The sequence below is a fragment of the Furipterus horrens genome, unplaced genomic scaffold (genome assembly GCF_987537825.1).
Source record: "Furipterus horrens unplaced genomic scaffold, mFurHor1.1.pri manual_scaffold_17, whole genome shotgun sequence".
Taxonomy (NCBI): Eukaryota; Metazoa; Chordata; class Mammalia; order Chiroptera; family Furipteridae; genus Furipterus; species Furipterus horrens.
Genome location: NW_028327187.1, coordinates 3,494,959 through 3,521,967, shown reverse-complemented (window position 1 = coordinate 3,521,967; position 27,009 = coordinate 3,494,959). Strand labels below are relative to the sequence as shown.

At 39.5% G+C, this 27,009-nt stretch overlaps 1 protein-coding gene across 1 annotated transcript; it reads left to right on the top strand.

The window, feature by feature from the left end:
• The first annotated feature begins 613 nt into the window (after positions 1–613).
• Positions 614–25,727, top strand: APOOL (apolipoprotein O like). Its single transcript, XM_090264590.1, has 9 exons — positions 614–660; positions 6,879–6,983; positions 9,478–9,597; positions 12,382–12,436; positions 14,307–14,405; positions 17,496–17,587; positions 19,404–19,517; positions 19,709–19,826; positions 25,180–25,727. Exons 1-9 carry the CDS (start codon positions 646–648, stop codon positions 25,266–25,268), a joined length of 807 nt encoding a protein of 268 aa, XP_090120716.1. The 5' UTR covers positions 614–645; the 3' UTR covers positions 25,269–25,727.
• The last annotated feature ends 1,282 nt before the right edge of the window (positions 25,728–27,009 follow it).

Below are 27,009 nucleotides of genomic sequence, written 5' to 3'. Positions count from 1 at the left end.
CTTCTGGGCTGTTCTCGAATGGGACCTTAGCAGAAAGCGTTTTCCCAACCTATGTAAAGCCATGTCGTTTTATTATCCTTCAGAGCCATCCGGTACTTTGTAACATTTATTTGTCTGTTTTCCTCTTGGAAACATAAGCTCCATTGGGGCAAGCACTATGTTTTGTTCCGTCGGCGCTTAGTGACATGGTCTTAGAATGTATGAACTTGCGCATCTATATCGGATGTTTTCTTCGTGACTATATAGTTATTTACGAAGGCAGCCCGAGTTGAGTTTTAAATCCTTATCTAGACAAATCGCATACGCGTGACACGACGAAAATAATGAAATATCGTGCACCGAACAAAAACACTTTCCACCAGACCACGGAGAAGATCCTGAAAGGCTTTATGGAGAAGAGAGATCGCTGAGCACCAGGATGACGCGCGCGTCCCGAGCACAGCGATGGAACTGCGCCGCGCTTCCCCGGGAAGCTGCGGGGGGGGCGGGGCAGGGGCGGGGGCGGGGGCGGGGCAGGGGCGGGGGCGGGGGCGGGGCAGGGGCGGTGGCCAGCAGACTCGGGGCGTCACCGGGCGGGGCGGCCGCGTTAAGGTGTTTTGTCCGTCTGTGCTCGCCGTACGGGACCGTGCGGAGAGGGTCACAAACATGGCGGCCGTAAGGGTAAGTTAGAAAAAAAAAACTTGCTCAGTGTCTGTCGGGGCGGACGGCACTCTAGTAACTATGGAAGGGAGTGTCCTGAGTTCACCAGGGGAGCCCCGCAACAGTAGGTGAGGCTGTGGGAGAATCTTTAATGTTGGAAACCTGAAGGCAGCCGCCTCTCCCGTGCAGCCTCCTCTGCCTGCGGCTGCGCGCTCTTGGGTCCCTCTGGTTGCCTGTTTATGCAGCGACACGACGCAGGCCGAGCCGCCGCTGGGGGGGAGCGCCGGGCTGGGCGACGAGCGGCGGCGTCCGTGTGGGTGTCGAAGCGACGGAGGGGGATCGCGGGCGCCGGCCTGGGTGCGCAGGGCTGGGCCTCGTGACCCTCGGAAGGGCTGTGTTCCGACGTTACTTGGGCTCGAATAGATCGGGGCCGAGCGTCTTCCGGGGTTCTGTGCGCTGCCTGACTGTCCGGGTTGGAAGGCGAAGCCTTGGCGAGCCCCGAAGGGGACCCGCGCCTCTCTGGGGGCGCGTGTGCAGGGAGCGACCGCGCTGCTGTCGCCGAAGGAGGTTTCCTGCATGTCACGCGACTTTCGTTGTTCAGTGCGCTGCTTTCGGGGGCTACAGATATGAACAGTTCAGCTCAGCCGGTGTCGAAACCGGCTCCGTGTCCGTCTGGGGTCGCCGTTCGCGCTCAGTTTCTGCAGTCCTGACCTCATAAGTTCCCTGATTTCCCGAGACCCCCTTTTAACTGCATTCGGTGCCTCCACGGAGACTCGCAGGGGATCGAGTTCCCCCGGCACTGCCGCACTAGTGCGGAAACAGACACACAGATCTGAGCGTGCCCCTCCCCTGCGTATACAAACCGTCCCCGGCGCCCCGCTGTCTGCCGTCTGGGGTCCGGGCAGGCTGCGGTGCCTAGAAGTCCCAGCCTGGGCTTTCCACTTTCCTCTCCTGCCGCTCAGAGACTCTCCTAGCATTTGTACTCCAGGCCCTTTCCCCTTCTCTTTCTCTGGCCCCGAAGCGCTGTTTCCCATCCTCATGTAAGTAGTTCCCTGTTCATAGTTTATTCGCTCATGTAACAGGTAATGGAGTATTGCCTCCTCGTACACTAACCGCAAAGTGCCTTTTTCAAGATAGTGTCCTAGGCCATGGCTGCGTAGCTCAGTTGGTTAGAGCATCATCCTGATACACCAAGGTTGCAAGTTCAGTCCCCAGTCAGAGCACATACAGGAATCGACCAGTTAATGAATGCATAAATAAGTGGAACAACAAGTCGATGTTTCTCTCCCTGTCTCTCCCTCTCTCAACTCAATAAATACAATTTTAGAAAGCATAGTGTCCCAAACCTCTTCAAATTTAAATAATTCCTCTTTGTGCTCCAAGAAGACCCTGGGCATACTTTTACCACGTGACTTACCACATTGCAAGTAATAGACTATTTACTTTTCTGTGCAACCCTTCTAAACTATAAGCTACTTGAAGACAGTAATCACAACATTGATGTTTCTACTCTTAGTACATAGCTATGACTTATACTAGGTACTCGATAAATTCTACACGAATAAATAAATGCCACACAATGAAGGTAAAAGGCATTAAACAGGAAAGATGCCATATGTGACCCAAACAACTGTGATTTAGAAGAATAGAAGTGGCTTGCCTCAGGAGCGCACCAGGAGAATACAAGCCGAGAAGGCAGAGTTGAACAGTTTTCATTTGGCCATTAATAAGTCACTAGCAGTGACCATTTGTCAGGTGCTTACCACAAAGCTGGGAACCGTGTTAAAGCTTCTTTACACACGTTAATTCACTTAGTTCCCAAGATAACTTCATGTTGTGGATGTTGTGATCAGTTTACAAATGAAAAACTGAGGTTTATAAAAGCTAAGGAAATCGCCTTGTAAGTAAAACGGTACAGGGACAGCCTGGATTCTGAGGGGCAAAGGACATGACGAGGGGCGGGAAACTGGCATTCATTTATCACCTACTCTGCCCAGCTCCTTTACATGTACTATGTCACTTTAATTCTCTTGGTGACACTGAGAAATCGGTAGTATCCCCATTTCACAGATGGAAAAACTTAGGCTTACAAAAGAGAACGCCTGCTCTAGGTCATTACACCTGACAGGCGGAACAGCGGGGTTCAAAGACATATATTAGTCTCCAAAATCCATGATCTCCGCTAATATTACCTCCTTCTGAAAGGACGGTGTATATTACTCTGTAGAGAAGTATCGTGGTGAAAGGGAAGAAAGAAATCTTAGGGACGGGTAGCAGATTTTGCCTTTAAAGAACTCGTGATACTTTATGTCAATCATATCTCCATGAAACCGGGAGAAAATGTCAGGAAACCTGAGCAGATTTGGACACACGGGGACGTGTACCAAAAGGACTAGCGTAGACGAAAGATAGTCATGGTAATCCCAGCTGTTATGCTGTTGCACATGCACCGTGCCGAGCGTTTTGCTGAGCATTTCATGTGGACTTTCTCATTTCTGTTTCCCAGTAGTAGCCCGCTGAGTAGGTTACCGCTATCGGCAGCAGCTCGCAGGGAAGCAAACGGAGGCACACACCGTAGCGCTGGATCTGAACTCGTAGCGTCTGAGTGCAGACCGTGGGGCTGGAGCTTGAGGGAGCATCTTGGAGGCCAAGGCACCAAAACGATGATATGTGTTCATTTTGAGGCCCCACGGTGCAACACAGAAAGTAAGGGAGAGATGGGTCCTGAAGGTTGCTAGATAACTCTGGAAAAATTGACATACATCTTGAAAAAGAAGAGCTTGTTGAGCAGATTCAGTGGTGGAACACTGATAGGAATTAGCCTTGAGGACTAAACACTGAGCTAATCTCTCCTGCTGGCTTTTTAAAAAGTGTTGTTTTATTAGATTAGACTAGAATTTTCTTTTACTAGGTCACACGGGTTAATAACATGATATAATTTAAGATGTACAACTTCATCGTATGACATCTGTATGGCATGCTCACCACCCAGTCTCCTTCCTTTTCTCTCCTTGTCCACCCCTAACCCCACCTCCTCTAGTAACCCCCATTCCGGTGTTCGTATCTATGCCTTTGTTTTCTTGTTTCTCCTCTTTGTACATTGGTCGCTTTTTGTTTTATACCCCACATATGAGTGAAATCATACCGTTCTTATTCCTTTTGTCTGACTTCTTTTACTTAGGATAATACTCTCACGAGCCACCCATGTCGTCACAAGTCACTATTTTATCTTTTTTATGGCCAAGTGATATTCCATTACGTATATGTGCCGTATAATGTTTAGGGCAGGCAAAGGGATTAAGAAGTACAGATTCATAGTCACTAAATAGTCATGGGGATATAAAGTACAGTCATGCTGTCATATTCCTGATCGTAGAGGAAATGCTTTCAGTTTTTCACTGTTGAGTATGCTGTTGGCTGAGGCTTTGGCATCTGCAGCCTTTGTTAGGTTGAGGTACTTTCCTTCTGTACCCATTTTATTGAGTGTTTTAGTCATAAATGGATGTTGTATCTCATAAAACAGCCTTTTCTACATATTGATGAGATTATATGATTTCTTTTTTGTTAATGCAGTGTGTTACATTGTTCAGTTTGCATACATTGTACCACCCCCCTGCCCCTGGAATGAACCTCACTTGATTGTGATGTATTATTTTTTTAGTGTATTGTTGTATTCGGTGTGCTAGCATTTGGTTTAGGATTTGGGGATTTGTATTTACCAGAGATATCGGTCTGTAGTTTTCTTTTCTGTGTTTTCGCCTTACCAGGTTTTGCTTTCAGTGTTACATTGGCCTCATAAAATGTGTTAGAAAGTGTTGCTTCTTCAGTTATTTGGAAGAGTTGGAGAAGGATAGCTATCAAAACATCTTGGAATATTTGGTAGAATTCACTAGCAAAGCCATCTGGTCCTGGACTTTTACTTTTGGGGAGGTTTTCGGTGGTTGTTTCAATTTCCTCAGTGTTGAGCTTTCTATGTAGATTTTCCAGTTCTTTGAAATTCAGTCTAGGAAGGTTATATAAGCAAATGAAGTGTCGTTCAGTAGAAGACTGGATAGAGAAGATGTGGTACATATATACAAAGGAATACTACTCAGCCATGAAAAAGACAAAGCAGTGCCATTTGTAAAAATATGGGTGGGTCTTCAGAATATTATGCTAAGCAAAATAAGTCAAGTCAGAAAAAGTCAATAGCAATATTATTTCACTCATGTGGAATAATTGAAAGCAACAAATAAACAAATAAAACCTCATGGACTCAGACAACAGTATACCGTTAGCAGAGGGAAGCAGATAGTAAAGGGTAAAGGGACCAAATACATGGTGACAGATGATTTGACTTTGGGAGGTGGGCACACAATGCAATATACAGATCACGTGTCATAGAAGTATACACTTGAAACTGCTATAATTTTAGTAACCAATGTCATTCCAATAAATTTAAAAAAAAACATGTATCAGGAAAAAGAAGGCAAAGTGAATGTACCCTATCCTACTGAGCTTTTTAAGCTATATTATCTTTTCAGGCTCCAGTTCATTTAGTCAGTGCACACTCTGGAGCAATAGATCATTATTATCAAGCAGTATCTATGCACTTATTTTATGGTCTACATTTCTTATTTATTGCATTATGCTAAGTAAGATGATTCTACTCTGAGAATATTGGCGTGTTGAAAGCCTTTCAGGAATTAGTATACTTGAAAAGTGTTTTTATTATATCTAGGGAATAAGGCCTTAATCAGGTGTTTTATAAATACCTTTTAAATGTTGTAAGAATTGACATCCTTCATATAGTCACTTCAAAGCCTTATTTTCAAAATATCTCAGGTACTTTGGAGAACATTCTTGCTGGCATTGTTTTAATGCGCTTTGTACTGACACCTGACATAGGTATGGAATAGAAATCTTGTTATTTCATTGGTGAATACCTACTGGGTATGAGAAATCGAAATGGTGTGTTTTGGGAAGTTATGCCTAGATAAATCATTCTGTGATGCTAATATGTACTAAAGGGAGGCTTGAAGAGGAAAAAAGAGGAAACACACTTTGATTAGTATTGAGTCTTCGTTTTACCCCTGCATAATTAAAGGAGGAAATTGTTTAATTAGTTCCTGTAGCGTTCCTTGCTCTGCTCAGCAACTATTGAAATAATTTGTCAGAAATAAAAGAAAGGCGCTCTCAGAGAACATTTAGAACCCCTTGGCCAGTGTTTCTTCCAGTTCTGCACAACCACACTTGTGTGTAAGCAAAGGAGACCTCTTCCCTCTGGACGGTCTTTGATTTTGGCGAGCTTCCTTTCTCTTCTGAAGAATCAAGCTCTTAAAATATTTATTCCCTGGAAAGCATTTCATTTGGCCTGTTGAACAGATAATCTTTGGGGATTACTTTGGTACTTGAATAAACACAGAAAGACTTTGTTCATAGAGCCAGTAATTTTTCTGCATTTTAAATTCAAATCAAGTCATATCCGAAACACAGGTCACTTTGGCTTTACACTAAACATGAAACGGGAAAAGGCAATGCATTGGGAAAGTTAGCGGCAAAGAATTTGTAGTGGAAGGAAGTTATTTTTATAACTAATGTACATTTGTATTTCAACATTTAACATTTAACCCTACTCACTCAGTACTTCAAAATCATATTTTCCTTTACTTCCTTATAGTATTTATCAATGTGTAATATACCATGTAATTTTTTATTGTGTTGTCTTTCTGCTCCACTAGAATGGCACCTCCGTGAGAGCAAGAATCATTGTTTTATTCTGTGAAGTACCCTAAGCACTGAGACCAGGGTCTGGGATATAGTAATTGCTCAGTCAGTATTTGTGGACTGAGTGAATACCGTGATCTGTCCTGCTTCATCCCTCAAATTTTATATTCACTTCTTCCTGGTAATTACTACATTGCTATATTCCATATGAAGTAGGTAGTTAACTAATTAGTAAAAAGAATACTCTACCATCTAGTATGAGATGGGAATTTTAGGAATTATATTCTAAAAATGTGGGGTTTTTTTTTAGATTTCATGTTAACATTTTTTTTATTGTTGATACTATTACAGATGTTCCCCATCCCCGTTTTGCCCTTCTCCACCCAGCCCCAGAAAAGTGATTTGTAATGCTCGAGTTTGTAATAAGTTTAAATGAAACCCCTAGTATTCCTCGGATGCCCCCAAAATGTACTAGGCCATGGAGGATGGGGAACTTTTTATTTAAAAGTATATTTTTGATATATCTTTCTCAGATGGGAAAGCTGGCAACCACACCTGCAGGTGTGATGTTTGCATCCATAAGTGTGCATGCAGCCAAAGAAGAGGAATCCAAAAAGGAGCTAGTGAAACCAAAGCAGGTAATTTGCCTACAAATGTTTGTGAAACTTTTATAATGTAAATATGATAAAATGAGTTTCTGTTCTGTTGTTACCTCTATTCATCAAGAACGTCTTCGAAGTATTTGTTGGACAAATGTATGTCCTGGTAAGTTCTAACCATTCTCCTTTGTACTTTTTCCATTTCCAGCCTTAAGTCACAGTAAGAGTTATCTACATACGTAGAAATGTTTACCTGAGCCAGACAGGCCTGAATCTGAATCTTGACATCACCACTGATTACTTGTATGACATTGGAAAGAATTCTTATTGGTGGCTCAAATATTCTTTTTGATGAATTTACCATTATCAAATGTACCATTTGTATGGCTTTTGAAAATGTAGCAAATTCCCAGTACTTTGTTTACTGTAATAAGTGCTTTATCAAAACTTTATACCTAAATTTGTATGTAGATCTATAACTATTTCCTTAGAGTAAATTTCTAGAAATGGAATAGTAGGTCAGAATACCTGAAACGTATCAATAGATCGCCAGACCGACATGCATAAAACATAAGTTATTTCCAGAGCTCCTCTTGCATGCGTGTGAGGCGGTGTTCTAAGCACTCTTATTATAGTAATACTGTAAAGTTTTAACACTTTATTAGCAGTCTAGGATAGATTCGCTTCCCTACTAAGTTGCTGTCTCTCAGTATTCTTTCTCCTTTTTCAGTCTTAGAGGGATGTGTTTAAGCCCACCTTGACTCTCACCTTTGGGAAGCTCCCAATCTAGGTAGGAACATAAGGAACTTGTGTTGGTCCCTAGTAGCTGAATTTGCATATTTCTGAATTTTAAAATTAGAATTTCTGAAGGTACTTTTATTGTGTAAAGTGAATTATGAGTATATTTACAATAAAGCCCCTACTAACCAAAACACTGTATGAATGAGGTGTTCTGGTTAATTGAATCTCCTGGTAACCTTGTGGCTAAACCAGAAGGTCTTTTTTTTTTTTAGTTCAATTCTTCTTGTTAAACATTTAAAAATATTAATATGCCCATGCCTTATTAAGTACTATCTAGTGAATATAATTGAATATCTCTTTATTAGAAAACTCTGGAGAGCTGTGGGGTAACTTTTTTAAACCCCAAAATTTGAAGTATTCTGATCTGTAAAATGGCTGGCAGTGGACTGTGTGTATATGTGCTCAGCCATGTTTCTTTTTACAGTATTTCTGTGATATAAGTTTGACTCATTTTCTTGTTATTTGCTTGTTTTCACCAAAAATTAAAAATAAATACCACAGAAAAATATTGATTTGGGAGTTAGTTAATTTCATTCAGTTTAATTTAAATGTAGTTTTATAGCTTACTGCATCTAATCATAATTTCTAACAAACAAAAGAGAAACAGAGAACAGACTGACAACTCTCAGAGGGAGAAGGATTGTGGGAATTCGTGAAAAAGTGGAGGGATTGCCAAAAAAAAAAACCCTCATAGACACAGATAAACAGTATGGTGATTACCACAGGGAAGCGGGTGAGGAAGGTAGGAGAGGGTAAAAGGGGGATAGATGGTGATGGGAGACCTGACTTGGGGTGGTGAGCACACAACACAGCATACAGGTCATGTTTTATAGACTTGTACACCTGAAACCTATGCAATTTTATTAACCAATGTCAATTCAATAACTTGAATAAAATATCTATACATATATGAGATCTGTCTGGAAAAAGTCCAGCCACTGTTAATATAACGAGAATAGTCCATGTGACATGGATGTAACGTGGCAACCAAGGAGAGTGGACTGGAATGCACATGCGTGAACAATGATGACATCACTGTACTAGTCAGTGAGGGCGGTAGAAGCTGTTGAGTGAGCACATGTACTGTGTGGCCTTCGTGTTCAAAATGACTGAGTGAGTAGAGCAATGAATCTGCATCAGATTTTGTGTTAAGATTGAACACTCCTCTGTGGAAACTATCTAGATGATTCAGAAGCCCGCAGCTCTGGGCACCTGGTGAGTGGCAGCTTCATCACAACAATGCACCTGCTCATGCATCACGTCTCATGCAGAGTTTTTTGGTGAAACATCAAATCACGCAGGTGACTCAGCCCCCAACAGCCCAGATTTGGTGTCCTGTGACGTCTGGCTTTTCCCAAAACTAAAACCACCTTTGAAAGGGAAGAGATATCAGATCATTGATGAGATACAGGAAAATACAACAGGGCAGCTGATGGCAACTGGGAGAACTGTGTGAGGCCCCCAGGTGCCTGCTTTGAAGGGGACTGAGGCATCATTGTCCTATGTAGCGTGTTTCTTGTATCTTGTGTCTTCTTCAACAAATGTCTCCATTTTTCACACTACATGGCTGGATACCTTCTGGACAGACCTCGTATAATCAGTATTTTTTGTTGTTTTTAGCAGGAATGTTGATGAGGATTCCTATTCTGCCATATTATTGGAAATGTAATTTCAGCTGCTTTATATTTTTGAAATGAAGTGCCTTTTTTTTTTTTTTTTTTTTTGCCTCTAGCTGCCCATATATACCCCACCCCCTCTCCAGTCTAAATATGTTGAAGAACAGCCTGGTAATTTACAAATGCGCTTTGCCGCCATCCGCATTACAACTGGTCGCTATATTGGCTGGTGTAAGGTAAGTCTGTTCTAATAGTTGTTCCATATTGGAGGTTTCTGATTCGTATTACATGCCAGTTGTTCCATTTACCCATTGACGTTAAAAAAAAAAACTACCCCCAAATTAGTGGTTTAAAACAACTACTCTTCTGTTATACAGTATTTTATGATTTGGCCAACCAGGAATTTGACCGGAGTTCAGACAGGTGATTCTTTTGTTGCATGTGCTGTTCACAAAGGTCATTCAGTGGTATTCATGAGGTGAACAGGCTGACCTAGAGGGTCTAAGACAGCTTCATTCTCATTTGTAGCAACTTATCACAGATGCCAGAAGGCCAGGCTCAGCTGGGAGTGTTGACTAAAGTACCTATATGTAGCCTGTCAGGCAGGGTGACCAGATAACTTACATGGGCAGTTCAGGGCTGCTGTAGAACAGGTTCCTGAGGCCCTAGGCAGAAGTTGCCAGGTTTCTTACCTGTCCTCAGATGTCCAAGAAAGTCACTAGTAAAGCATTCTATTGTCAAGTCACTTAGGTCAGTCCAGTTTTCAACGGAGGGGGAAAGTGCCACCCCTCAATACGAGTAGCAGCAACAGATCTGTGGCCGTATGTAATCCACTGTACCACTACTTCATAGATTAAAGTAGTTCAGCCAGCGTTGACGTCACCCCTGGCGTCTACAAAGCATTGCTTCGCCTGTTGCATGAGGTTCTGAGATTACTTCTGAATTGTTTCTTATTTGACTAAGCCAACTTTGCACTTGTTTCGTTTAGCTCATAAGACCAGTTTGACTACAGCCGGCTACTGGCCAAAATAGAATTCACCGTATTTTAGTGCTTAGCCTTCAATCATCATTAGCCAGCAGCAGATACAATATTGCTGTTTCATTTTCATCCTGCCAACATCGGTGTGTTAGCATCAGTGTCTGCGATGTTAGTGTCGTAATGATAATGTTGGTGCCATTGTTTTCATCAAACCTAGCCTATCCAATTGCGACCTTTTGTGCTTTTTTTGTTTTTAATCCATTCTGTTAAAAAACAAAATTCTAATGATCTGATTGAAATACCAAATCTGTGCACTCTGGTTATTCCAGAGTATCTTTAAAACATCTGATGAATATATGGTGTTATTTCTAAAAATTGTTGCCTGTCAAAAGTTCTAATGGTACTAGTTGTACTACGTACTCTTAATAGTTTTATGTCAGAGGGACATATCTTTACTAATTAAGGTCTGAATCATGCCAGCAGATGGATGATTTCCACTGTAGTCTCCTGAGATCTAATTTTCCATAGTGTTGTCAGAGTTATTCTCAGGCAAATTGTTCCTGAGAGACACTTAAATTGCTATTATAACTATCACCCAGTTTAAGACTGAAAGACCTTTATATTTTTTAATATCCTGAAACAATTAGGTGGAAGAAGGGCACTTTCGAATACATTTCATCTTTAATGTAAAGAGTTTCCTCTCAGATTTTTCTCTAAAAATGTAATATATTCTTTAAAAATTACCTCTGACTCAAATTATATTCTGCATTACAGTTAGAGTCATTTACGGAGACTTCAATTTCTACTCCTACTCTTTGATGTTTTCTAATCAATTAAAATAACTTGTTAAAAAAAAAAAAAGAAAAGAAAAGAAAAGAAATTTAGGTAGCAGTGACCCCCAGTGGCAAAAGCAAATCTCTAAACGCAGCTAAGGAAAATTCTCCAAAAGAAAATTAGTTTGCTTCCTCGACAGTAACATGATTTCTCAGTCAGCTAGTCAATAGGTATTACATGAAGATGAAATTTTCTCAAGAGACAATCTACTTTGTCCAGTGCTGTGTGCATCTCTGAGCATCGTGAAACTATGTGAGCCAAAGTTACTAGCACCAAGACCTCTCTCAATAGCAGTAACTTATTCCTTTCCCATCTAAGAAACTCATTTCTATTTTCTTTGCTTTGAAAATCTCTTTTGTCGTTTTTATCCCATGGTTTGATACCAGCTATTTTAGAAAAGAAGACCATATACTTAGATGGCATTTTCTGGTTCCTTCAAAATGGGCAGTTAATAGGGATAAATCATTTCATGCCTTCATTTTTCTTCTGATGTAATTGAGATCGTACCTATCACTCAGTGACTGTGTTTAACAATATTTCTTGCACTAAAATGAATTAGTTGGATACGTGTAAAAGGAAAGCTTTGATTTACAGCTTGAGTCCCTCCATGGATTAATGACTCTTGATTTGTAGAGAATTTGCATTGCTATTTAAAAACCAGATGGACACTAGATTGTATAGGATGATTTCTATCCTGAGATAAATGTCTTAGTCAAAATGTTTTCTCATTCTGATGCAAGCTTAGAAAAGGGACAAGATGCAGGGCTTTTCTTTAGGCTTTTTGTTGCTGCTGCTGCACCTGTATTAATCAGAGGTTGCTTCTAAGCTGCCATTTGCCACTCTTTATGCTTTATTTAAATACCCTTCAATTTTCTAGGCCATTATAAAATAAGATGATAAATCTTTATATTTCCGCAGTAAGTTTTATATGCACTGCTCTGATTATTTTGTAGGAAGTATTGTACTTAATTTAATCTGAGTAAAATACTAAACAAGTATTATCCGTGTTAAATAGAATGAAAAGCAAGAAATAAAGAGAAGCTAAGTTGAACAAATATCCTCATAGTGAATAAATAAGCAAGTTAGATTTAGATTTGGGTACAATGCTAAGTCAACATTTTAATAAAATTCCAGAGATGTTGACTATTTAATCTAATTATCAATATTTTCAATAATGCAGGTGTCTTTTTTTTCCCTTTTTGCTTAGGGTGTTTATGTCTTTGTGAAAAATGGGATAATGGATACAGTACAATTTGGAAAAGGTAGGTGAGTGAACCATTTATAATTAGGAATGTTCTGCTGTCTTTTTAACTTGTACAGTTTAAATGTGAGAAAAATCAACATGGTATGTTATCTATTATCATGTTTTAGCAACTACAAATATACTCTGCATAGCGCTTTACGATAATAACAACAAAACAATTGACTCTATAATTTATTTCGTTATTATTATATGCTAAGTCACTATGATAACCATTTCACAGAACTTATCTAATTTACTTTTGGTAGCAATTTTGTGACTGTGGTTTTTATAAGTATTCCCCGTTTACAGATGAGGAAACTGGGATTTAGAAAGACTAAGTAGATACCAAGGCCACATAGCTAGTAAGTGGCTGCGCCTGAACTCAAACTGAGGTCTGTTTTATATTATATGCTCATAAAGTATAAATTGGAAACATATCTCCATTATCATCGATTAATTGAAATAAGTGCTATTTGCTGTTAAAATACATAGCATTTTACTACTGATTGTTAGGAGATGCTATACCAAGCAGTCACCATAGAATATTTGAGGTAATGTTGGAAAGCAATAGTATTTGAGTCTTTAGTTTGATAATAGTGTTTGGCAGCAGATAGAACTTCCCAGTATTTTTGGCCTAAGCTAGTTGTCAAAACAAATATATAGAGGATGAAAAGATCAGCTAAAATTTTTAAAGTCTCCGGATATTGATGACCTGTAATGTATTATCGTTATTTAATGTATGTGGAAATTAATCCCAAATTATAGTCCTCATCAATCTTGAGGAATATAATTAAATTAGTGATTGCCATTAGATATTGGGTTGGCCAAAAAATTTGTTTAGATTTTTCCATCCAATGGCTTTAGTAGTGCTTAGTTGTCTTTGTTAGATTGTATTATGACAGCCGTCCTACCGGCATACATTTAAAAAACTTACCAAATAGGTAAATTTTCATGTAGCCATTTTAATACTGAAGATGGAAGAATATACACAACATTTTTGGTGTATTATGCTTTATTATTTCAGGAAAGGTAAAAACGCAGCTGAAATGCAAAAAAAAAACGATGTGTGCAGTGTATGGAGAAGGTGCTGTGACTGATCAAAGGTGTCAGAAGTGGTTTGCGAAGTGTCTTGGTCCTTTTGCCATTTTGGCCAAGTAATTCTTTGCTGTGGGGCTGCCTTATGCATTGAAAGGTGTTCAGCAGCACCCTGACCTCTGCCCACTAGAAACCAGTAGTGGGAGATAGCCCACATACTCAAGATATCCATATCAGTGAAGTTATTAATGAAAATGAAAAATGTGTCTCTTATGGAAAGAAGTAAACGGACTTATTGGCCAACACAGTAATTACCGACGATAGGAGAGTGTCGTTTTGGATAACATAGAACCCATACAATTTAAATATATAAAAAGCCAAGGAACCTGGACTTCTGCCCACTCTCCGTCTACTTTTTGTTTAGGCTCAGTTCGTATCCTGATCATCTTGGTTTTATCCAAGATGAACTGTGGCTCTAATATTTCTGGATCCGACCAATGTTTGAGCAAATAAGGCCAGAAGCTTTTTTTTGTTTTTGGTATATAATACTTAGACAATCAGGAATTTACTTCATAGTAATCCATATTAAGGTCTGGACTCTAGCATCATATTTCACTGAAGGGTAATAATAACAAATATCATGAAATCAGCTATGGAGGGAAGATTTAATTCTGTAACAAGTAACTATTGTAACCAGCTCTTTAAATTGGTACTCAAGATCATTATTTTGTGTTGCTCTGTTGAAGATTACTTAAACCACCTGCTGTTATCTCTGACTTCTCTGCACCATGCCTATGTAGAATGCGCCCTGTTTCAGTAAGTCATTTATATTAATCTTTAACTGATTTCTTGAGATGCATATGTTTACCTGAAGAATCCACCTCGAGATTTTCTTCCGAAAGTAGGAGTGATTACTGTTTCGGGATTGGCAGGCTTGGTTGCAGCAAGAAAAGGTAGGATTTTTAAAAATATATATATTCCCTTTTCCAAATCCATTATATTGATTTCTGAATTTTACTGTCACTGGAAAACCTCATATCTTTTACTGAACATTGTTAGGATAGGCTACCGTAAAATATGTAGATTCTGTAGTGCAGCATGATTACTTTTATTAAATTTTTTTGTTGTCAAGAAGTAACAATTTCAAAAGATGTTCAGCATCATTAGTTATTGGAAACGCAAGTGAAAACCACAATGAGATAATACTATGCACCTATTAGAATGTCTAAAATTAAAAAGACTACCCCTACCAAGTATATTTAAGAGTGCAGAGCAGCTCAAAGTCTCATACACTGATGGTGGGAATACAAAATGGTACAGTCGTTCTGGAAAACAGTTTGACGGAAAGTTTGTCATAACGTTAAACATACACTTACCATGAGACCCAGTAATCCCACTGCTGGGATTGTACACACATGTTAATAGCAACTCTATTCATAGTCTCCAAAAGTTGGAAATAACCTAAATGTCTTTCAACAATGAACTGAACTGTGGCACATCCATACAAAGGTGTACTCTCGGGGCAACAACAGAAAAGAACCCTTGATACGTGCGACGGTTTTTGTATTTGCCCGTCTTCCGCCTCTGGTTATAGAAACCGCCTCAGTGAAGTCCGTACTTAGCTTATGCTGTTCTCTGATGAGTGGCCATTTTGGTCACCTTACATTCAGTTGTCCGTTGTTGTCCCCAAAGTAAATGACGTGGGCTGGGAAGCCACAGCTCTGAACCAGGTAAGTTTATGGTTGGTTCACCCAGCGTGAGTCCTTGAACTGGCCTCAACTCAGTTACCCCTCGTCAGTTCCAAAACCTACGTTGTAAGAATATTACAACATTCTAACTCTAGCATATATATCTCCTCCCAATAGACCTTATACTCTCCTCGTAACTAATATTAATGACTCCTTATACCCCGTTTTTCTTCTAACACTTGTGAACAACTTCTAATTGAATGCACATTATAAAGTATTAGGAAAAAATCGAAACCCAGGATCACCATATGTAACAATAAGACTCAAAAAAATTAAATTTTGAAGGAAATTTGCCAAAACATACTACTCAATTCTGAATGAGAAACTGATAATCCCCTTGTAATGTAAAATCTTCCTTGGGTCATTCACAATATCTCCCACTGTCAGAGCTAGAATAATATAACCCAGTGTTTCTCAAACTACAAATCTTAACTTATCAGTAGGTAGTGAAATAAACATGTTGATCTGAGGAAGCGTTTATTAAAAATAAAATACAAGAGAATTGCAAACATCTGACTGTTTTGTACTGAGTATGGGTAAATAGTGGAGGGGGAAGGGAGAGAATGGGAATGAATGTGTGTGTGTGTGTGTGTGAGAGAGAGAGAGAGAGAGACAGAGAGACAGAGAGAGATAGGTCATAAGTCAGTGTAAATTTTGTTCTTTAGTATGAATCACAGTTTAAAAAGTTTGAGAGCTGTTGGTTTAGTGTAACCCTGTTTTGCTACAGATTACAGATAGAGGTTCAGAGGAAGGAAATCACTCAGTGGTTTCATAGTAAATAGTAAATAGCTAGTTAGCGGCTGTGTCTAGAGTTCTTTCTTGCTTATGGGTTTAGGGCTGTTGAACCCAAAACAAAGTTTATTTTACTGTAGACTGGCCTTTTTAATATTTAAAATGACACATCAGGAAAAAATGTTACCATCCCTGCTTAGGAGCAGTACATTTGGGGAGTTTGGCTGAGTCAAGGAAACCTACATTAAGAGGTGTTAGGTCGGTACAATAAAAAACCAAACTATATGCGACCCAGTTGTCACTGGTTCGATTCCCAGTCAGGGCACATGACTAGGTTGCACGTCAGGTCCCCAGTTGGGGGCACGAGTGAGAGGCAACCACACATTGATGTTTCTTTCCCTCTCTCCTTTCCCCTCTCTCTAAAAATAAATAAACAAATCAATAAATAAATTATTAAAAAAAAAACCAAACTATAGATGCTAGAACTATAGTGAGCGAGACTGGAGTGAAGGAGCAACTTAGGGACATATTTTAATATACCGAGACCCTTTGTTCAGTACCAGAAAAACCAGCCTATACCTCAAGAAAAGCTACACTTGAGGCTGAAGCGGCATGCCGACACACTCCCTCCAAGTTCCGTCTGTTGTAAAGAAGACTGTAGAAGGCCCCATACTAATATTTAAATCAGACAGAGGAATACCAGTGTTTCTTTGCTTTCTATAACCTGTGGAGTAGCCTGCAAACATTGCCAGGTATTTTTGGCCTTAGTCTTTACAAATATGTCAGATAGGTTGTTTCACTTGTAAATTAAGGCTTGTAAGAGTTGTTCCAGAGAATAAAAATACTGAGCCCCCTATTAGAAATTCTGTCATCTGATTGCTCAGATCATATTTATGGAGTCCAAGGTAACCAGACAAACATTTAAAGGTACATATTGTTTTGCACCAATGGTCTATTGGAACTAAGCTAAATAAGCCGTACCTATGAAGTTCCCATTGACGTTCTATCTCTCAGACTTCTTTTGAAAAGGATTTAGCTGTCAAAAAAATGTTTGAAAATGACCCTTAGATGCTTAGATAAGACACTTTTAGAAATGAATTATCTCAAGTTAACCTGCAATTATTAAATTATTACTTCACTGTTCCAAATCAGTGAAATGAAGGAGCTTTGTGCTTTTTAAAGTCCTTAGCTGATTAGTTAGTTGGATCTTTCACCTTCCTAAGCACTTAATCAAAAAAGGTCTGTCTTAGTTTTAACATGGTTTAAGACATGAAAAAATACCTAGTTTAAAAAAAGAAAAATATATCATCAACCCCCTTTGTGTAGGTAATTATGTTAGATTGAGAATACTTTTCTCAAATTGGATATGCCGGCTAAGGGGTATTAATTGAATTGTAGTCCTTAAAGACATGTACCTACCATCCTGATTGAAATTATAACCTAAAAAGTAATTTAGCATAGGATGATGGCTTAAATGGGAACAAGGAGAAGATTACAATTTTCAAAGCATCAAGTTTCTGGTAGCATCTGTTAGGAATGTAACAGTTTATTTGAATTCCTTAGGTTCCAGATTAAAGAAAATTGCTTATCCGTTGGGACTGGCTACTGTAGGAGCAAGTGTTTGTTACCCAGTTCAGTCTATAATCATTGCAAAGGTAAGTTCTTTCTAAGTGAAAGCTGCATTTTAGTATTTGTTGAAACTCTTCCTGTGTCAGGATTTAAATGGCATACAGTATCTGCAACGTTGAATTTTCAGAGAAATATAGTATCAACTCTTATATTGGCAAAATCACATTAGCATCTCGGCATGGTAAATCCCACTCCTAACATATGATCGTCACAAATAAATAGAATGAGTTTGTTGCAGTATAATTCAGTATTATAAATGCTGGTTTGAGGATCAAGTTCAGAGACACTGAATTACAATTTATGGGGTTAAATACCACTCTTATCATAAAGATATGTAAAATTGAGTTTTTAATTAACAGGAAATTATAGCTGCTGCTAGCTGTCACTTCAGCAGATTAACATAATTCAAGGAACAGTCACTTGGTAGGTACCCAGACAAGATAACAGAGGCTTCTGGAAGCGGAAAAAAAATACAGACACAAACTCAGTTTTGGAATCACCGGGAGCTGAGCAACACTTTCCATGAAAATCCATATTCATAGTTGTTCTGTCATTTCCTTAGGAGCTTACCGACAAATCCACATATTTTCCTAGTAATTTTAACAGCTTCTGTCAGTATTTTATTTTACTTTTAACGCATATTCGGAGTGAGAAGGAGAGCTCTGGGATATTCAGTTTTTTCTTCCTTTACTTCTTCCCATAATCACCAGCATTTAACACTTTCCCCTCACACGTGAAGCAGTGTGCAGTGTTACCAAAGGGACTTTCTGTCCTTCTATTATCATTACAGCATCCCTTCAATTATTGATGTAGATAACACTGCCTCTTCAGTACTTTGAGAATGTCAAGGATATAGTACCGTGTGTAGTTTGTAATGTAACCAAATTATAAAAGCTTAGAGCCAATGAAAAGAGCATTATTCATTAAAAATGGCTATACTTGAGATAATTGATGGATAAAATGATATATTTACTTTTTAAATATTTTCTAAAATGTATGCTGGAATCAGCCACTTAAATTCCTTTAATATTAGTGCTGAAAGAAATCTTTGAGCTCATTAGATTTCAACCATCTCATTGTCTCATTTACTAGCAGTGAACATGTGGCCCAGAGAAGCTTCGCTGTCAGACTTGTCTGGTGTCACACTTCCCAGGGCTCCTTTCTGTTAGTGTGCTGTACTGACTTTGCGTTTGTCTTTTATATTTGACTTCACGATTTTGTAATAAAATCGGTACCTGCTCATCCTTAAATAATTTAAGCATTGCAAAAACTGTGTGGAGAAAAAAGACACCTAACCCACTGAAATTCTCCCATTAAGAAAAGTATCAGTGTTAACATTTGATAGAATGTTATTCTAGTCATAGACATAGAAAAATAGAAGGTTGAATAGGCGGACACAGTTTCACAAGAACGGGATCATAGCATGCATATTAGGCGTCTTATTTTTAATTAAAAAAGAAAGTATTAAATTCAATTTTACTTTGACCGAAGGGTATAAAAAGAATCGCTGATATTTAAATAAAAATTTCTGTGGTAGAAGTTATTAATGTGCATTTCTAAAAGTCCTTCTGTGGTTAAATAATAATTGTTTCTTAAATTTCTAGAGTTGCAACCCTTGCTTTTCCTTTAACTGTTATATAACATCAGCCTTTTACATGAGGCAAGGGATATTTCATGTAAGATTTAGAAAATGGGGCTTTGTGTTGCATCACCTAGAGATTCGTAGCTTTACTGTTGATCGTGGCTTTGGGTGTTAATATAAAATACCTGACAGACATTTTTAATATTTGGTATTTTAACTCTTAAAACAGGGTCATTTGTCTCACTTTTTGTTTCAATTAGGTAACTGGGAAAAAGGCGTACGCTGCAAGCCAGCAAATTTATGAGGCAGTTAAATCATTATGGACAGAAAACAACAAGAAAGAGTCACTTCCTGAACCTGGAGAGAAAACTAAGGTAGAGTTGAAATGGACCAAGAGAGTAGATATTTTGTTGGGGTGGGTGTTGGCTTGTAATGGGAATCCTGGACACAGGTCCAGAATGGAATGAAAAAAAAAAAAAGCATACTTTTGCATGCTCTAATGTTATATTTTATCCTTTTGGTAAAATGATTTATTTATGAAGGAAATAATCTTTTTGGTAAACAGCTAGGAAGCTCTGCTGAAAAAGAAATGGCTGCAAAACCAGCTCACGGCCAGAAACCCTCATTGGCTTTGCCAAAAGAACTCAGATCTGAAAAGAAGACCAAATCAGAATCCACCTCAGGTTTGTTTGCATAAATCAATTTTGTTTTCATTCTTTCTCTAAAAAATTGTATAGTACTATGATTATTAGTTTGAACTTATTCACATGTTTTTTCATAATTTTTTCTTATGTCTGTAGCTTGTATATATTTTTAGGTTATGAGGTACTCAGGTGCCTGAGGCTTTTGTAACTACAACATAGTTCATAATAGATATCTTTGTACATGGGAGTATAGCGTAGCGCTGGCAGGTTGGGTTAGTAAAGCGCTTAATATCACTTTATCAGTGTGAGTTTTTTAATCAGGTGGAGAAAAATGTGCCTTTCTGCATTCTCTCCATTTATAGACTAAATATGAGTCACGTCTACAGGGAAGAAATATCAGCAGTCCATTTCTCATGGTATATTAGCCCTGTCCATCTTGGCTTCCCCCATCGGTTTTATTTAGTTTAGACACTGGGAGAACTTTCAACATCAAATAGTAAAAATAGGAACAATTATAATACTAATAACTGCTCATATTAGATAACGGTGATTAGTACTTTTGGGGAGCAATTAGTGATCATTATGCCTTCCAGGCAAATACTGCAATGGTTTTACTGTGATCTATAATAAGTAACACAGTGTTACTCACACCATTTCAATATGCATTCACAAAATGACCAGTCAATGGCTGAGATAGGCTTATCTATCTGTACAATGTCAATAGTATTACCCATTAGTTGTCTTATTGCGAAGGAAATAGGACCAACTCAGAGGTAAAGAATTGGGAAATAATGATAATATTTCATTATTCCAGTGCCCTTTATTGAGCACCTCCTCACCCAAAAAGAAAAAAAAAAATTATCTGATGTATATGTAATTGCAGTCACTTTATTTATAATGAAGAGACTGAGACTCGGGGAACTTAAGTAATTGCCCAGAACCAAACAGCTTAAGAACAGCAGACTTGGGTTTATAGACTAGATCTTCTTAATACCAGAGGCCAAGTTCTTTCCTTTGTGTGCAGAGTAGCTAATTTAAAACCAGACCTTTAGTCTCTAATTTCAGCCTCCTCCTCTCTTGTGGATTCTTTTTTTTTTTTTTTTAGTTTATTTTTTATTGAATTCATTGGAGTGATATCGGTTAATAAAATTCGGTAGGTTTCAGGTATATGATTCTAGAATGCAGCCTCTTTATATTGTAATCTTTATAAAAGCTGTCACTGAGGAACAAACCTGATTTCACTTCTCCTTTTAATCAACATAAATTACACAGTTTTTACACTGCCTGAGTAGTCCACAGTTGACCATATTCCGACAGGTATATAATATATGTAGTCATTTTTGTAAATGCTGCTCAGTTCCAGAGTATCTTTGTGGGACCAATCCATCTCTAGCCCAATGACTGTTTTTTTTACATACCTAGATTCGGGAACCCTTTGCCCACCTGTCATGGGTAATGTGGTCTATGAAAAGCATTTTAAGGACACATATAGAGTAAAAAGATATGCCAGCAACATTCATCCTTGTCGCATATCATTCAGAGTTGGTTACAGAGTAGAACATTGGGATCCACCGTCTCTGCCATTCTGTGGTCCCAAAAGTCCATGACTTGAGAAACAGTGATTATGAGCACAGGTTTTAGAATAAGACATGGATCAGAAATCCTCAGACCTCGGTCTCTTCATTCATAATAGTGTTTTTCTCACATAGTTGTTGTGAAAAGTAAATGCAACATTACATGTAAAGCACCAACTGCAATATCAAGCACATTTTAATCTCTTCATGAGTGTTAGAAGATATCATTATCACTTGACTAGTAAGAGCCATTTGCCAGTAAACGAGTTTATTTTCACTGAGCACGCTTTGGGAGCATGTTACTCACTTAGCTGGGGAGCCTACCCATGGCCACCGCTTTGCCCCTCACGGAATAGATTGGGTGAGCTCTCAATTTATTTATCTAGATAGATAGATGGATAGCTCATGACTCCAGGTCTGAGTTTGAGTTTTTTCCTATCATCCATATACATTTATGGTAAAAATTATGTTATTTTGGACATTTGGTGATGTGGACCTCTTCCAAATCGGATGAAAGCAGGGTAAAATCTGTCACAGTCCCACAGGATTAACGTCCCTGCTTTTGTTCATTCCACAAGCCAAAAATGGTTGCTACAGGATTTAAATGGTTGAAAAAATTCAAAAGATAGACATTTCTTGACAAGTGGAAATTCTGTGACATTCAAACCTCAGTGTACATAAATAAAACTTTATTGGAACACAGCCTCATTGATGTTACCTGGCTGCTGTCGCACTGTGAGGGCAGAGTGGAGTGGTCACAATGGAGACCTTCTGGTTTACGAAGTCAGAAATGTTTATTCTCTGGTCCTTTGCAGAAAACCAGGAACCTTCAGACGTTTTCTGCCATCCATACATGGCTCATCTCCCTTATATTTGCCACGTTTTTTTTTAATGGATCAGGAGACTAAAAAGCTAATCTCAAAACCTCTGAAAGGAAAAACCAGATTTGCTACGTATTTTTAGTGTGAGGGAGACAGAAACTTCCCTGGCTTTTTCAATAGCTTGGGAGTGCCATACCTGGGGAACCCGCAGGAATCAGTTGGCTGTTACTGACGCTGCAGCTTAGTTCGGTGCCTGATTGGGTTGAGATGGTAAGCCCTTCGCCCTTCTTAAAAGAAAAGCCTGACAATCAAAACATTAGGAAACAATAACAGAAGACCCACATGTCATCTCTGTATTAAAGTTATTATCATCTGTCTGTCTGATAAAGAAGAAAACGGTGTATTTCATAGTACACTTTTTCCTTGCACTGAGCAAAGGCTGCCACAAGGTGGCAGTAAAGATACATTTGAGAAAGCAAGCAGAATCGCTTAACGTTTTCTGTGTGCTTTCGACCTCTTCTCAAAAGAATGTTTTTAAATGGATAAAATAAAATACATAGTAATATATGAGCTTCCTTGAATGTATTAAACAACAGTCTCTAACAAAAGATCTAGTACAGGCCATAGTCTTGAGGTAGTGGTAAGTGTAAATATTTTAAATAATCACAACTGCAGTGTAATACGAAAACACCTGTGATCTCTGTTAGAGACAAAATCTATTAATCTATTTCTTTTTGTTTTCATCATAAAACTGGAAATTAAAGTTTTCTATAGAAAATTAGGTGTGTTTCCAAAATGTAATAAAATCATTTAAAAATGCATCAGATTTTGAAAAACATTTAAAATAAAAACAAATTTCTGAAAAATATTTTCTCTGCTGTCACAAAGTAAACATAAAATAGTTGATTTTGCCTACTTACCATGCAGAGTATTATATGCTGAACTTTGTGCATATTATTATATCGAATACTGAAAATAATTTTATGACACTGTTACTACTCTAACCCCGCTTTTACTGAAGAGCTAGGGTTGTTGTGTAGGGGCCAGGTAAACCGAGATTCGTTCCTCACTCCACCACTTATCAGCTGAGTGACATTGGTCATTTCTAACCCTCTCTAAATTAAAACATCCCTTTCTGTAAAACAAGGATGATATAAAAGTATCATCTGTCTCAGGGTAGTGTTCTGAGATAAGGTGTGAAAATAACATAGCATCTTGCCTGGCACACAGTCAGTTTATCAAGATCACCAGTGATCCTCAGATTGCTAAATCCAGGAATCTGTTTTCGGTCGCCACCTCCTGCAGCCCATCTGTAGCCTTTAACACAGGCTGACCCCCTTCTCCTTGCAACAGCCTCTTCACTTGGCCTTTGGGATACCACTTGCTCTCGGTTCACTTCCTTCACGGACGGGCTCTTCATTTTCAGTCCTCTGCTACAGTCTCCTAATCTTACCTGCAAAAACTCGGAGTATCAAAAGAGTTCAGTCCTTAGGCCTCTTTCTTCTCTGAGGCTCTAGATGATTTCATGTAGTCCCCATAGTTGTATTTATTTTGTAAAGATTCTATTTATTTATTTTTAGAGAGAGGGAAAAGAGGGAGAGAGAGAGGGTGAGAAACATCAATGTGTGGTTGCATCTCACATGCCCCCAACCGGTGACCTGGCCCACAACCCAGGCACCTGCCGTGACTGGGAATCGAACTGGTGACCCTTTGGTTCACAAGCCAGCACTCAGTCCACTGAGCCACACCAGCCAGGGCTAGTGCTTACAGTTTTAAATGCTATGTATAGGTTGAGACTGAAATTTATAAACCAGCCCAGGTCTCTCCTGAAGTCTACAGATTCACATTGCTAGCTGCTTACTCAACATTTGTACTCAGATGTCTATTTAGGAATTCAAATTTAACATACCCCAAACTTAACACTTCATTTCCCTTCCCCCAGGTTTGCTTCTTTCACGTTTTTCCCTATCTCAGTAAATGTCAACTCTGTTCTTGTAGTTTCTCAAGTTAAAGAATTTCTCACAAAACCTACCCAATCCATTTAGGAAATGCTGTTCATTCTACCTTCGGAATTTATCCTAATCCAGTCCCTTTTCACCACCTCCACTGCTACTGCCCTAATTAAAGCCTCCCAGCTCTCACTCTTGTGCCTGGATAGTCTCTTCTACACATAGCCAAGAGTGACCTTTCACAAAATACATCACATCAGCCCTGGCTGCTGTGGCCCAGTGGGTCGACAGCCAGCCTGCGAACCAAAGGGTCGCCGGTTCGATTCCCAGTCAGGGCACATGCCTGGGTTGCAGGCCCGGTTCACAGTTGAGGGCATGGCCAAGGCAACCGCACAGTGATGTTTCTCTCCCTCTCTTCTCTCTCCCTGCCCTTCTCTCTGAAAATAAATAAAATATTTACACACACACACACACACGCACACACACATCACGTCATTCCTCTGCTCAAAACTACCTTAAGTAGCCTTCTCACTGAAAATTAAACATCCTTATGACCTTTGTGGCCTAGCGTCCCATTGTTCTCCGGTCATGTCTCCCATCAGCATTGCTGCATCTGCCACCACCACATCTCACTGAGTCTGTTCCAGCCATATTGGCCCCTTGGTGGTCCCTCAGACATGCCTCAGGGCTGTTACGCTTGCTCCCCTCCTCCTTTAAGGCATTCCCCAGAGACATCAACAGGATTAGCACCCTCACCTCTTTCAGTTGTCACTTCCCTAGAAGGCTTCCCCTGGCCACCCTATTTAACATTGCAAATCACCCCAGCGCTCCGTTTGCCCCTCCCTGTTTGATTTTCCTGCGCAGGCCTCACCGCTATCTGATATATTACTACTTCTACTGAATTTAGTTTCTGTCTCATCCAACTTGAATGTTATGTCCATGTGGGCAGAGATTTTTTAATTGTTTTTTTCGCTGCTCTATTTCTAGTACCTGCAATAAATTTGTCAAATGAGTGACTCATTTCTTTTTCATTTTAATACTTTATCAGGTGCTACACAGTCTGTGCCTGACCCCAGGCTTATGGATCACGGGCAGTCCCACCCAGAAGACGTAGATATGTACAGCACTAGAAGCTGAAGTGGTCTGCATAGAGAATTACAGATGTGTGACGTTCCAAATAATGGTGAAGAAATCTTGGAATGGGTAATTGCGACTCACAAAGCATAACTTAAAGCAAATGTATCTTCTACACTTTCTGCTGTCTAGTTTGACCAATCACATGAGTGATTAAAACGCAAACAGCAAATACAGCCCAAAGAATATCAAGTGATTGGTGAAGAGGCAGAAGTAGTAGCATTAGGATGTGTTTGATGATTTTAAGGGTGTTTATAAAAAAATAGAGTAAATATGTGAACACTTAGGAGACTATAACCTGAACAAATATGTATGTGCATATATAAATACATGTACACATATGTATTTGGCTTTTTCTAAAGAGTGCCAGCTGAATGAGAGTGGTTTGTGGAAGGATATGTTCCGTAGCCTTCTCTTTTTTCATTCCCCAGAGCTGGAATAAAACATACATATTTTACGACACTTGGCTTGGCTTTGTCTCTGTGTATTACTAATGTTGAGTCCTCTTAAATGTCCAGAAACACCTGTAACTTTTCGCAGGGACCACACGCTCCATGGCACATCCAGTACTTCTTAGCGGGCCTCGTAGTGGCTCCTAGGTGGTTTCCTGTTCTGTTCCCCAAGAGAGGTCATCACAAACCTTTTCCCCTCAGGCCTCCCGTACCTGCCGGAGATGACTGTGTCTCCTGCTACTTAGAGAGGAAAACATAAGCTGTGACTTACTGCCATTCACAACTTCTGCCCATCTACCTTCAAGACTTGCCTCTTTTCAGCCTTGCCATCCCCCTTTTCTAAGGCGGATGTTTCTCTTTGGGTTCCTGCTCTCACTCCTTCCCATCTTGTCCAGTTCCATATTCTGGCTTCAGTCTTCGGTGTTTCTTTTCACTCATTTCCTTTCCTCAATAGTCTCAGTAGCTCCTGATCTTCTTTATCTAAAAACAACAAAAACCTTTCCCTGACCCTGTCCCTTCCTCTCGAGCTACCTTTTCTTTCTCCTATAATCGCCATGTTTCATAAAAAGGTAATAAGTGTCGCTTTGTTCCTCACTTTCAATTCCTAACTTGTGACCCCCTGACCTTTATACATACCTGGATTTTCTGTAATTCCTCACTATTCACCACTCCCTCCTTGAAACACACTCCTCCCGTTGCTCTCGGTTATTGCTGCGTCTCTTGTTCTGAATCCCTTAAATACCTGGCCTCCGCAGGGTCCCTTCCTAACCTTTTTCTTTTGTCATTTGATGTGCCCTCTCGTTATCATTCGACATGGCTCACTGGCTGCAGGCACCATTTAAATGTCCTTGTTCCTATATGTGCAGCGCCCATATTTCTCCGCAGCTTTAGACCTTTCCGGCTATTTCTTCGTTGTGTCCACCTTGTGTCACATAGGTAGCCCCAGTGTCGATATGCCTGACACTGAATTGTCCCTGCCTCTCTCTTCTTATTTATGTTGCTCAAATCTTCTCTGCCTTCCCGCGCTCTCATTTAAGTCTTAGGCGCTTTCCTGAGTTGTTAGTGCAGTCGCCTTGTGTGTGTCACCTGCCTGCCATCAGCCTTGCTCTCTGTCACTTCAGAATGGGTTCTTGCAGGTACCCGTAAGCCAGTCAGTAGCAGGCTAACTAAATAAGAGCCTGTTGCAAGTCTGGAATGAGGCAGCGCAGGGTGGTTGTGGCATCTCGCTGGTGCCATCAAGGCCCTGGACGTGTCTGCTCTGCACTCCGCTCTGTAGCATGTTGGTCTGTCAC

Coding starts and splice junctions, on each gene's coding strand:
- APOOL (XM_090264590.1), top strand. Junction 6,984..9,477: donor AGCTAGTGAAACCAAAGCAG/GTAATTTGCCTA, acceptor TTTTGCCTCTAG/CTGCCCATATATACCCCACC. Junction 12,437..14,306: donor TACAGTACAATTTGGAAAAG/GTAGGTGAGTGA, acceptor TGATTTCTTGAG/ATGCATATGTTTACCTGAAG.